Source organism: Atta colombica, unplaced genomic scaffold, assembly GCF_001594045.1.
Source record: "Atta colombica isolate Treedump-2 unplaced genomic scaffold, Acol1.0 scaffold120, whole genome shotgun sequence".
Classification (NCBI taxonomy): Eukaryota; Metazoa; Arthropoda; class Insecta; order Hymenoptera; family Formicidae; genus Atta; species Atta colombica.
Window position 1 is genome coordinate 481233 of NW_017259207.1, and position 14729 is coordinate 495961.

General features: G+C 32.6%; 1 protein-coding gene across 1 annotated transcript in view; it reads right to left on the bottom strand.

Annotated features, from left to right (window-relative positions):
• LOC108694579 (dipeptidase 1) overlaps nucleotides 1–14729 on the bottom strand; it is a 108228-nt gene that overhangs the window by 61163 nt on the left and 32336 nt on the right. Inside the window, exons 3-4 of the mRNA XM_018204152.1 lie at nucleotides 9446–9578; nucleotides 2125–2275 (exon numbers count right to left, since the gene is read on the bottom strand). Coding sequence (XP_018059641.1) covers nucleotides 2125–2275; nucleotides 9446–9578 — 284 coding nt within the window. The remainder of the gene's footprint in view (nucleotides 1–2124; nucleotides 2276–9445; nucleotides 9579–14729) is intronic.

Here is a 14729-nt window from a genome sequence, read left to right on the forward strand (position 1 = left end):
AAAAGAGATTAATATGTTTATTTATTATAATATTTATAATATAAAACTTATCTATTTTATTATGAATATTATAATAAATAAACATATATTAATCTCAATTTTGCTCAATGATCCATAATACTGAATGCACCCAAGGATTTTGAAATTTTTTCTGACCGATATAAAATAACCGATTTAAGTGCAATATTGTCTATTTATTTAGTTGATTTTACGGAAATTAAAATTTTATGAAATGTTTTGAAATATAAAAATATAAAAAGTATAATCCAAAATAGGACGACCTATAACCGATTCTTCGATGCTGCCATTATATTTTTTTTAATGCGGTCGTGGCTTTGAAAGGCCATACCAGGTAATACCGTAAAACTATGCTGTCCGTGAATTTTGCGGATTACTGCATAAACGCACGGTGGTAACGTTATGCCGTTGATCTCTTACGGTCCGCGCGCGAACTATTATAGGAACTTTAATCCGTTTACGTTAAACGTTTTACTGCTCGCGTTCAAAGCGATAGCTTTTAATGCACGAGAAATGAACGAAACTGTACGGCTTGGAATTACTACCGTCGACCGGGTGTTTCGCTCTAGGCAATGCAGATGAAAAGTCCTATCAGCAAAGGCACCAGCGATTGCATCTGCCACGACGACCTACGTTATTACACGGGTTGTGGTCCATTTTCAGCAGCCGGACAGTAAAATTCTATATTATAATCACTATTCACGCATCAATGCAAATCGGGTAATATATTTTTATTTCAGTTTCTGACCTGGATGGGGCGGGTTCGTTGTAAATTATTTACATTTTCACTGTTGACTCTTTTTCGCTCATCGATTATATAGATGCTGAGTTTAGATCTCGCAATCTCTAGTAAGCGTAATTACGAATTATTACAAAGTTATTCTCGATTTGAAAAATGAAAGTATTCGAACTTCAATTTTGGCACTTGAAAGTCATCATATGAGTAAGCAATCTTTTGTCTTAACCTTCCAGAATTCGCGAGGTTTATTGGACCTATTTAATTATAAATTTCTTTTAATCAAAAGTGTCAAACATAAAAAATTTGTTTAAGATTACATCTGCAATTTGAATAGTTTATATTAAAATATATTTAGTATTCATTTTTTTTTATATAAGTTATATTATTTTAGTTTCTTGAAATTAATTAGTAGATATTTTTTTAACATAAATTAAATGAGTCAAGACTCAGCATTAACTTGTTCCTTTACATCAAAAGAGACACAAATTAAAAATGTGAGATATTATGAATCGAACTAGGTACATGAACGAATTAGGTAAAGATTATTTTATCATAAAAAGTAAACTAATTTAACTTTCACATATTGTCTGCCAAATAGTATTCGTGCTATTCTTAAGATTTTTAAAGAGCTCATAATTCTTTACAAAAATGACAAATTTTAAAGTTATATCGTTTTTATGGATAAAAAGGAAAGCCTTCTATATAGAACATTTATAGAATTAAGATAGTTTTGGCAATCAAGTTTGGAGAAAAAATTGTTTTTTGGAAATTTAATCATTTTAGCTGATCAAGCTACATACTGACTGTTTTGATATTTCAAGTTATATTATTTAATGAATTATTGCAAACTTGTTATAATTTTGTAGAATCAAAATCGTACTTAAAAGCGGTAATTTTTTTAAGGATTGTGAAACGAAAATGTACAAAAACGACATTTAACATTTCTAAAAATCTATTCTTTTGTTAATATTATTTGGTTAGTCAACAATTTTATTGACTAACCAAACTAAAAAATAATTTTTCTCTTTTTCTGAAAAACTAATTTTTCAAGTTGTCACTTTTAAGGGAACGAATTACGTAAAGATTAGATAGATTTTGATGTCAGCTCCGAAAGATTAATTCGATTGCATTTACCGCATACGCTTTTAACGCTTTGATTTAAGTAATATGAGTTTGAATCTGATATAGAGCTTGAGTTTGTATACGTATAACGATATAATGAAGAAGTAAGAACCTCTAAAGTCTAAGGAAATTGCAGCTTGTGTGATACAAGTGTAATGGGTTAACGTAACGTTATACTCGCTTCTCGTATTGTGCACGCTTTAGAGCTTGATCGTCAACTCTTATTTCTGCGCTGGCACACTCACCAAGGCGTGTTACACGTGTGCGTGAGGGTGAGATACCTGGCGCCCAACTCGTACAGCATCCTCAGGACCGCCAGACTTGCTCCAACAGCATGGCCCCCTTCGACTCCTATTAGGCTTGCTAATCTAGCCTCTTTGTGCGCCCTCTCGATACCTGTAACCATACATTATAACTTATTTCATGTATTATTTCCTTCCTATCGTTATTATTCATAGCATGAATCTGGAATCTCATCACATTGTGAACTCTTGCTCAGATGGGACGTTGGATTTGTATCATAACAGCCCGATTACTCGAGGATGAATGTGTTTCAGATAGATAAATCCCGCATGCAATGCACTTTTAACCCTGGCTGCTGTTTAACATTACGAAGGAGCGACATAAACGAGAAGCTCTCTACGTTTCGGTTCCATCCAGATTTGCGCGTTGTCCATTAACTTTTCTCTCGGCAGAATAATCTCGCTCTTACGAGCTTTCGCACGTAACGCGAGTGACACGTGAATCTAATAACGGCTGGAACGTCGTTACGAAGTTCCGATCGTACCTCCGATAAGTAATACCGATGGTAAGTGGATCTGCTAAGTTTGCAAATTCTCTTTGCACGACATTGGAAAACAACGACAAAGCACCGAAAACAGCACTTCCGAGGGACATATGTACTTATATACCGGAATCTGAAACGAAATATTCATCAAAGAAAAATGCTTTTAGTTATGAACACATAATAACTTCTTCGATTCCCTTTTGTCTTGCACGATTTTCAGTGTGAACAAGGCGAGTGCAGAATTCAATTACGTTGTGCATAATGCGCGATGCACATGGATCATAATTAAACGAGTTTATCCAGCGTCTCCGATCTTCGGATTAATTAAATCTTTCAAATTGCCCGTGATTATCAGGAATATCTCATCGCGATCGTTAATTACAAAGTGTAAATAAAAGTTAATTAACCCCGGCACGGTGTATGACGTCCAAAGCCCGAAATCCGATCGAAGAAAAGCTCAGTTTGTGGAATCGGAGCTCTTAATCAGGTAATTGGGCATTTTGTCAGCGTTTCGCGAATTCGATCTGCGACGTTTAATCGCTTAATCGAATTGGACGGCGCGAGATCTGGTTGGCGGTATATCTGGGAATCCAATTTTGCGGCCTGCGTTTTGCGGATTTGATTAAAGTACCCATTGGACACACGTTGGGAGGAAGGGGAAGGTGTGTCCAACGCGAGGTGTGTCTCGTTGTCAATATGTTTGCGTAAAATTGCACATATATGATTACGATTTATAAACATATATATATTTATAGCGCTTTCCCAGTCGAATTCTTGATGGTTATCTTCGATACTCCGGCGTCGGCTTACGGTGGCTTTACGGACGAGTTCGATAAAGGGGGAAAAAATACGCGGTGTAATTTATCATCCAATTACAAAGAATTCACGGCAGCTAGGTGGAAGTAATACACTTGACGCCAACGGCGGATTATCGCGCTTCTAAAAATATCGTTTCACAGCAAGGTAATATCACAAAAGCAGTAACCGGAATACATAATACCCGCGCTGCATCGTTACGATATATACCGGTGTATATTTTTAATACGTTCAACGTGCCTATACTCGTGTACCGGTCGAACGATCGATAATTGAAGAGCTCATGCAGATAGGGCTTTTGCATAGAATAAACGTTTTCGGAGATAAATTTAGTTTTATGATTTTAGGACAATTTTATATTAGTCTTTTATAACTCAAAATGACTATCCTACTTAAATTTAAAAAACACACGTACAAAATTAAAAAAGCCAAGCACTATTCTTTTAAAGATTAAATTGGTCTACTTCCTTCTCTGCGAGCGACCCTTACAGCGCTGGCATTGACGAATTATAATTTTCTTCGTACTTGCGAAAGTTTGTGAAACGAAAGTTTGTAAGTAGAAGAGTGCTTGTACTAGAATTTGCATACTTTTTAAATGTATAATCCCATTTTTAGGACGACAGATCGTGGAAGCCATCTTTCAATATGAAAACTTCTGACGTGTCTACACAGAGAAAACGGTTTTATTATAGAAATGTCTGAAAATTTAACTAGATTCATATTTGAAAAGAATTTCATTAATTTGTTAAAATAAATATATACAACGCCTAGGGATGTATAATCTCTATAAAAATATAATTGCAATATTTATACCATACTTCCCATACAAATGAATATTACACAAAAATGAATATTACACATGAATCAATGATTAAGATTAATATTATAGTTCAAATAAAAATTTTCTCATCTTATTTTAATTATTTTTTAAAAACATGTTTACTTCTTATTGAAAGAAGTTTGATATGGGTTGTTTATCTAAATTTTTTTATTTAGATTTTTTACTCAGATTTAAAAAATTTGCACTATATTTTCTATGTGTTACTTTCAAATATGATATATCATTCCTTTACTTTAATAGTGACATAATTAAAAAAAATTAAGTTTTTTTAGAAAAAAGGAAAAAACATAATTATTCAATTTAACAAAAAATTATTGATTCTCAAATAATATCGACAAAAAGAATATATTCTTAAAAGCATAACCAATCATTTTTATCATTTTTCTTATACAACCTTTAAAAAATTATCCTTTTTGAGTTGTGATGATTTTAATATCCTAACAAAATTATAACAAATCTGGAATAGTTTATCATACATGACATAAAAATATCAAAGCAATTTATATTTGTCTTGATCAATTAAAATAAAGAAATTCAAAATAAAATATTTTTTTTTTATTTTAATCACTAAAATTGTTTTTAAATGTTTTCTGTCAAACTCTCTTTTTTATCTACAAAAACGACACAAAATTTGTCATTCTTGTAGAAAATATTACAATCTCTTTAAGAATGACATAAGTGCTATTTGACAAATAGACTGTGAAGTTAAATTAGTTTATACTTTTGATGATTGATACTTCGAGTAATTTTTACGTAACTCATTTACGATAATAACTTGAAAATCACATTTTTTAAATTGTGTCACTTTTTATTTATTTATTATTAATTTATTATTAATTAACTAAGAATGATATAGAAAAATCTATAGCTTCTTAATTTCATTTTGTTAAAAATGTAACCTGGTATATGATACAATCTTGAATGTCAATGATAATACTGTACAAAATTTGGACAATCTAACAGACATTGAATCTTATATAATTTGATGATCCAACAAAATTATATTTAGATGTATATCTAACTAAATATTTAAATACTCTAGTAAAATCGTTTTTTTCCGTGTATTTAAGATCGTTTTAATTTTGCTTCCTTTAGCTTTTTACCTCCTTTAATGAATTCCTTTCTCCAATTTTTTAATGGTAAAGCTTAGCGCTGCATTTTTTCAGACTACATTTTTGAAATAAATTGCATGCGTCACAAGCGAATTGTTGAATTATTTGTTGCGGCTTTAATTTTTCTCGTTGACGTAGCCGACGATTACGTTGTATTACGGTTTCTTTAATGGACGAATGGACGAAAAAAGAGTGACGCAAATAAAACACATGCTGTCGATGGTCATCTGATTTAGTGCAGCTTGCGATTTATACTTTTGCACCCGCCCGCACGTAACGCTGATACATTTGATCCTGCGAGTGTATCGGTTCGGGGTGTCCCTGCACGTACGTATGCACATATATCTCGCACAAAGTGCATGCGAATGTATGTACGTGCTCGCGCTCACGTATATACTAAGACTAGCATTTCGACATTATCGGAGGAGCTACGGCGGGCTCCATGGTTTCAGAACATTCTTCCATTCCTCCTGGAATTTCTCATCTTCCACGTTCTACCGGAGCCCTTTCTTCCATCTGGCAGATTGCTTCCCCAAAGTGCTATATTTTGTACTTTCTCGCTTGCGAGCTCTCTTCGCGCGAAACCCCCCTTTTGCTAGACGGGAAAGATAGCGCACCACTGTGATGTGTAACGTGCACGAAATTTGCATATTTTTAAAAAGACGAGCACGCGGTTTACTTTACGGTGACGTACGATCGTTTGTCTTTCTATCAACGTTCACATAAATGTACTGCGAGTACAAGTGGAGACAATACTTTGAGAAATATGAATCGAGAACGGATTGCGCGCATATAAGGTAAAGTACGTGATTTTCTCTATATCTACCACGTGTCGAAGGAAAAATGCGGTAGGGGACGTAAAATGCTCCGAAAATTAAAGGTGACTTTTTTCGAGACAGATATACTGGCGAATACTGTACGAAATTGTTTTCTTCAGAAACATCACTCGCCGATGTGGATTCGACACTCGAAAATATCATGCGAAAAAATGTGAAACAGCGTATGCCGGAATGACAACAAGCGTTTACATTTTCCATGATATATCTTGGCCTTTTTAATCAGCGATGAAAAAATTCTCGTGACACGTGGAGAGGGAATGCGGGAACGGGCTGTCGGTTTCGTACAATCAGCTGTCCGTATGTATGAACGTACATATGCGTATTTTATGTTCATTTGCATATGGATGTGCACGGCGACATGCAGTCGTCGACGTTCGGGGTTATCGAACGGAGTACGTTGGTCGGTAGTGCCGGACCGACATTTTTCCATTCCAGTTGGAATTTACCATCCGGCGCATCTTTCTCGTGTTCCATCATCTTCCCATCGGATTTGCGTTACGCTTAGACAGCGCGCATTGTGACAGCGGGACGACGAAATCCAGCAGCAAATATTTGCTCACCAAATATAGGAAATTTTCTAGGAATTCGTCTGACGCGTACACATCCTCGTAAAATAAGACACATTAAAAATAACTAGGAGAGAAAAAGAAAGAAAAAGAGAGAGAGATGCTTCTTTTTAAGCGAACGTTAAGAAAAAAACAATAGCAACTGAGGTGAGAAGCTATGGCAGAAATTTTACATTATTTAAAAATGAAAAAGAATTCGATATATTCTGTTAGAGTGCAGGAATATGCACGGAATTTTCTATATAAGATAATCCTTAATCTGTTATATATTAAGCAAAATTTGCTTTAATCTCTTCCGTTTCAAACTTCTTCACTCTATCAAAGGTTTCATTGAATAAATATCATAAAATATTTAATATAATTCTCATCGATATCGCTTAATTTTGCGTTTGATTGAAATATTCATTTCGATTGCCTCGAGTAACTCTATTTATATAATGCTTGCGGAGAAACAAAAGCATAATGATTATTTCCCGTAATATTAAACTTGATAAAATCGTCTTTGTAATATCCGTCTCGCGAATATCTATCTTTTCTTAGAAATACATACGACAAATAAAAATCAATCGATAAAGCAACGCTATTTATCGCGACTTCGTTTTTTTTCTTATTTTTAAGTGTTGCAGATTCATCGTGTTTTAATTGCCGTTATCATCGACTTTTTCTTTTTTTCTTCATTTTTGCATGTTTAAAGAAAAATCTATCAAAATCTTTATGATATTCATGTCAAAACATTATGATTATAATGACTGTAAAAATAAATGTAATAATGTAATAATAAAAATATCTTTAGGGGGAAAAAGCGATTTTTTTTATTAAATTATATGGAGGTATCACAAAATTAACGCAAGAGTGATGGATTTTCTACAATTTCCATTTAAGCTTTAAATCTTAAGTCGTAAGTAATTGACCAATCATATGAAAAGAATATTAAATATTATGATTAATCAATTTTTACAGCTTAAAACTTAAAGCTTAAGTAATGAACTAATTATAGAAAGCCTATGAGACGACATAAACATTTACAAAAATCTTTAAAATAAGATAAGGTCTAAAACACATCCTAATCCTTTAAAATACTTGACAAATTTTTAATTTTTTTTAATTATCTCTCTTTTCAATTTTTATCAAAATTTCAATTATCTTTTTAGTTTTAAAAAAGAGAAACTCTAATATATTATTCTTATTTAATTCAAATCTTTTGAAAAACAAATATAAAATGAAAACATGACAAATTCAGTGGCTGTAACAATTTGTTATTGCAAAGTGGCAACGAATATAGAACAAAGTGGCGTACAAAATTTATCGTATAAATGTGATTTTCGAAATGCGCCAAATAGTACACTGTATTTTTACGAACGTATTCGATCATCATCAGATTTTTTATGGCATCAATAAATTTGTTCCGTGCTGCGTGAGAGATTCGATTCTCTATGTGAAAATTTCGCTTTTAAAAATAGAAGAGAACCGATACGAGAAAAACATTTTTCCCTCGGCTCGATCTTATTACATTCTCGTTTTTTTTTTCCAATTCTTTAGGGGAACATCGCACCTGGAAAACTCAACTGTTCATCGGCGGATCGTTCTGAAATAGATTCGACGAGGTCGAAAGATGCTTCTTACATTGGAAAAACGATTGCTCGTTTCCTCGATCGCACTTCTTCCACATGGTCTAAAGTGCATTCTAAATTTTTGAAAGAAAGAATACGTAGCGAAGATGATGTGGAAGGATGCAAGAACGAAGCGCGGGATGGAAAAATGACGATTCTGGCTTGCCTCCGAATATCGAGGGATCTCGAATATGTCGAGAACTCGAAACGGGAAATAGGTAACACGATTCGACAATGAAAATTTAATGCTGTAGCGATTCGCTCGGTTCCAGACGCTCCAGGAGACGTAGTGAACACGTGCTGCAGACGACACATTTCCAAGGGCGACATTTTAAGTTATATTTTTATTTTCGTGAATATCCATCAGCATGCGAAACATGCGAGACATGGAGATTAGAGGAAAAAGTCGGCGCAGAGTGCGGACGCGGATAACGGCCGGGAACAAAATTTCATAAAATGAACCTAAAAATCTGTTTGTGCGGATGAGGGAAAAAATTACTGTGGATTTTGTCTCTATACTTTAAACATTAATCTGTTGGAGAATAGATTGATATAGCGAGCAATTATGCAAGACTGATCCAGTGCTGAGCAACACATTAATCTCCGGGCGAAACCAGATTATCAAGTAATATGCCTGGCATTAAAGGGTTAAGTGAAATATTCGTTATAATTTGAGGTGGATAAATTTCTCGGCGGATGAAAAATAGGGAGCATTTTAAATTGATGGCTCTCAAAAGTTTTTCTACGGAATGTCGTTCACATATTTTTCTGAGTGGCGAAGTGCCGACCAAGCGAACTCAATCGAAAGTATTCCAAGCTCGAAAGTATCGAGCGGAACTGAGGTCAAATCGCGCTGGCATTTCGCCAAATGTATCACCGGGCGAATTTTCATTCTCGCAGGCCGTGATGGATTTAACGTTTCGCTAATAACTTATGTATTCTTGATTTTATCGCTGCATTCACGAACCCGTAAACGGACGGATGAAAATACGAACCTTCCGCTGTGGTAACGAGGACCATACTGTCCGCATGCTTGTTGACCAATCGGCGAATAAGATCGATCTGTTCCAGGGCCAGCTGGACCGAGTCGAGATGCTGCGACGAGCAGGGCACATACGCGGACCAGAACTGCAACGATAAAGCGGAAATGTATATGTAAGTTAAATCGCACTTCAAAATTTATTGCTTAATTTTTAAGTGGGTAGGTGGAGCCACAGTACTTCAGATATAGATTTCTTTAAAACTTTGTTCTGGGAAAGGAAAATATTGCCTAGATATCCAGAAGTTTTTCATTATTTTTATTCCTCAAACTCATAAAGATATAACTAATGTAAATTTATTTAACTATACATAACATGTATTATAAAAAAATGTAACTACACTGAAAAAAGTTTATATATTAAATTTTAATAAATATTTGTTTGAATAGTACTCAGTATTTTCCAAATATAAACATACACTTATGTTTGATGCAAAAATTATTAATTTGACTTAACTATCATTTTTTTTTACTGAAAATATTTTTCTTATTGCATAAAACAAATATTTTTGGAGATCTTCTCATTTACCAATTGTGGTATTTTTAAATTACCTACTTAAAAATTAATGATTAAAGCACACAAAATTCATAAACATAGCTAACTATAAGACTATTGGATCAATAAGCATGTTATGTAAATGAATATAGAAACTTTATGTTGGATGTTCAAGTCCAAACGATCTTATATTATGCTATGCTATGCTTATACATTTTTTATGCTATAGCTCTAAAGCTCTAAAGCTTTTATTCACTCACCATTATTATTTAAGATTGTAACTTTAGAAGAGAGAAACATAATAAAAATTCTTGCAAAATATATTTGAGTAGAAATAATTTTCAATGAAATAATATTTGTAATTAATAGAAAAAACTTATAAAATATACAAAACTTACAAAATATACTGTAAACTTTCTATTTCAGAAAGAAATTAAATCATATTCATTTCTATATGGTTTTAACAATTTCTGTATGGTTTGACAATTTGTCATTACAGTGAATAATAGCTTATTTTGTTTTTGATTATGCATAATTCATTTCCAGGTATATGGTCATTTATTAATTACATACAAAATAAAAAAGAATTTTTGATATTTTAAATCAGTTTTTTATCGATTGTAACCCTAGTAGCAATTTATTGGCAATATTGGTAAATATATGTATGGCATGTGTATTGGGGACGTATTGAACTAATATTAAGTCAATATGGTACCAATAAATTGTATTACTAAGGAAGTATTGTTTTATTGAAACATATTTTCATTTCCATATTAATATATTTTGCAAAAATTTTTATTGCGTATTTTCTCGCTTCTAACGTCAAAATCTGAGATAGTAAACAGGAGTCTTAATCTACGTAAACATGTTGAACGCGGTGCTTCTGATTTTTTAATATTTAATATGCACACATATACACAAAGATCATATAATATTTTACTGTACAACGAATAAACGTAAACGCAAAACTAATTATTATTTAATTATTTCAAAAATATGTAAATTTGATATCACGTTGAACTTTATGGAATTTATTATGTTAACGGATATATTGTAACGATATTGTAATATAAAGTAGGCTGTTCTTATGCTAAAGCTAAAATCGATAAAAATGGTGCGATTTATTGCAACGGATTATCTTTATTCAATATTGGCTCGCGAGCTTACTCGCGTTTAAAACACGATAGCATTAATCGCATTCGTATTCTAATTACAAGATATTTCTGACACATATAATGCTCCGCTTTAATCCAGTAGCATCTGATAACGCTAGGAATAATTAAATGCGTATTACGATAGTACAAACGCGGGAGTAATTTGCATTTTAAATGGTTTGATATCGGCAATGATAATAAATAACGAAAACTTTAAGAGTCGCTTTGCAATGCATTCAAAGCAAGAATAAACGGTTCAGAATAATTTGAATGTTCTGAATGTGTCTCCTAAGGTTATGCTCCATGTACGATATATACTTGGCGCTGCAAAAAATAGCAAATGTGACTTCAAAAAGCACGCGATGCGAAGATCGTGATTTCTGTTTCTTTCCCCGTCACGCGAGATCATGTACAGCGATATAATTAGTTTCTCCTACTTACTTTTCCTCGTTACGTCGACATCCGTTTGACATTATTGGGATTTATTCGTATTTTTTAGACGTTCATTATTCAAATCAAATAAGCCAGTGCTTAGATTTCTTTCACTATTAAATTCATAATATCAAATTATACCCAATTTGTGTAGCAATAACTGGAGGCTTATACAGACATTTTACTTATATATATTTGATTTACTATTGGGCCCACAAAATTCTTTTTAGTTTTATTTTTGTTAATCTAAAGAGTTTATTTTTGTTAATTTGTTTTTTTTAATGTACAATATTAGACCACATTTGAATTATTTTTTGATCATTTGTATAGGTCGTCACTGCTTCTATTCAATATGTGGTTAATTTAACTAAAACAATGGAGTTGAACAATTTAATCAAGAAAATGTATTAAATTTAATTTTATTACTAAATACTAAATGCATATATTAATGTAGACGTTGTTTACCAACAGAAATGAATTGATTTAAATTTTGGCGTACATGAAAATTAAAAATAACAAAATGTTATTTAATTCAAGAAATCTATTACGAAAAATATAAACAGGAACAGTTGGATTGGATCTAAATGTTTAATAATGTTTAAATAACGATTGTTAATAATACAAATAATAGATAACATTCAATCATAATTAGATGTTTAAGGGATTAGATTATACCTTTGATATAATAATGTTCTTTCTTTCCATATTTTACCAGACTGTTAAATTCATAAAATGAATAAAATTATATCCAACTTAAGTTATCTTCAATTATTTTTATAGATCGCAGCAAGATTTTAAGGGATGAAACTCCTTATATATAAAATAGTGTTTAGCTTTTTTCGTTATATTTCAAAAATTATTCGAGATAGCAAAAAATATCTAATACAAAAGTTTTATAATAAAATTATCTCTACTTGTCTACATAAATAATGTTTTTAAATAATAATTTTGAAAATATGAATTTTGAAAAAAATTATTTTTTAAAAATATTATTAAAAATAAATAGAAATAATTTGACAATATAAATTTTATATAAATTCTTTTTTATATTTTTAATTATTTTTGAGATGTAATGAAAAAATTAAAAACTGTTTTACATTTAAAGGGTGATTTCACTCCTTAAAATTATTTATCTGCCGCTATGCTCTTTTTTAAATTCATCTAATACTCATGTAAGCTATAAATATATAAAGTCTCTTGTAAGTACATACATTAATGGATGTTGTTTGAAATTAATCATAGAAATGAATTGATTTATTTTGTCACACATAAAAGTTAAAAATAATAAAATGTTATTTAACCATGGGATTGAGTTACTATTGCTCCTTTGATATTTAATACTGTACAGCCTGTACACATATTTCTCTTGAGGAAAATGAGAAAACACGATTAAGCGAAGTTAATGAATTCTTATCAAGAGGCTACTGGCTGATGTCCCGTCGGACGACACCGTCGGAACTTGGAAATGAGAAACATTAAGTTCTTGCGCCCGGTCGGAACCGAGGCCATGGTGTCTTATTTCAGTGCGAATTTTCCACATTATGCACAAGTCGCGCATCGCGCGTCGTCACGTCGACGGGAAGTTTTATTTAACAACGCGGACGAAATTTATGTCCAAAGCGTGAGGTTACCGTCACAGTGTCATAAATCAACGTACACGGAAGAGGCGCGAGAGCACTTCCGCTTTTTCTCATCATGTCCTCCCTCCTTCAATGTCTGCCGCCGACAGAAATTACACTGTGAATTGCGACCGTTAATAGTGACGGGCTTTAATCGCGTGCGATACCAGCAGTGATAATTACTACGTTCGGGACGTCTGTATTTCGAATACTTCGGCGACTTCTTCCGCGAGACGGTTAATTGCGATGAGTAAATAATTCAACGGCAGTAGGAAGTTCAGCCTGCGGTTTAATGGTAGTACGCCAAATGGAAACGGCAGCTTCTAACTCTAACTTCTAATTACTTTTGTATATAGTTGAAAATCTACTTGCGGCGAAACGATTGGAAAAAGAAAAGATGGACTTATCATTATCGAACGAGTGAATGGATTATCGGACAGCATTATCGGGAATATAATCACGTGGGATGTCTTTATACTTTCACCTAGCAACGAAAAAGTATGAATTATAATATTATTTAACAAATTTCTTTTTTTAATAATTATTTTTAACAAATTTTTAAAGCAATTCCACCGAAAACTCAATAAAAAACTACTACTCCCATAATAAATAGGATAAATGGACAAAATATTAACGGTCTTTTATAATTTTCTTACTTTTTTTATATATGACATACGTACAAAGATACATTGTTCGCATTGAGTTAGAACTGAGTTAGCAGTTATCAGTAATCTCAGTTTTAAATGAATCCCAACTTCAAACGGTGAAAGAAACGTGGTTTTACAAGATTACGAGAACAGAGCTACATAATCTTGCATCAAAGAAAATGCAGGGATATTAAGCAGAATATACTGACATCTGTATTAGCGCACAATCACCCTTCATTTTCTCTTCCTTTAGATATCGTAAGAAAGCAGTTACCACGATATTTTAGGTCAGACGTTCGCAGAACATATCTCAGTCATGTGCGCGTGTGTGCACGTGTATACGCGAGATTTCTTTTTCCCTTTCGCACCACTATCTCAGCTCCGCACAAGAACGAGCAGTAGTCATGGTGAGTTTTAGGTCAAACGTTCGTAAAAATACTCTCCTCTTCGTGTATAGAACGTGTCGCGTCTGCGATTCCACTTAAAGGCGAACTGTAGCTGTAAGAGCTGCGCTCTTATATACGTTTTAGCAATTTTGTGGCTATACGATGCGAGCTGGCTATTAAGACGGCCGTTTTAACTTATCCTGTGGAGAGCACTATGCGAACAGCCGCACATAAAAATCAATTAAAAAAATTGCTTTCTTTTTCATCGCGCTACTTTAATTCTTACATCTGGCGTTGTGTAAATTTTAACGTATCTCCTATTATGGTATCGCTTATACTCCATTTCTTAAAATATAACATAATTGCATATCATTCTTAATCCAATTTTGAAGCAATTTTTAAATTATTCTAAAAAACTTGCATTTAAAACTACTAGAAAACATCTTAAAAATTTTTGGAGAAACTTCATAGTTATACATTATATTAATAAATATTTTAAATATTTT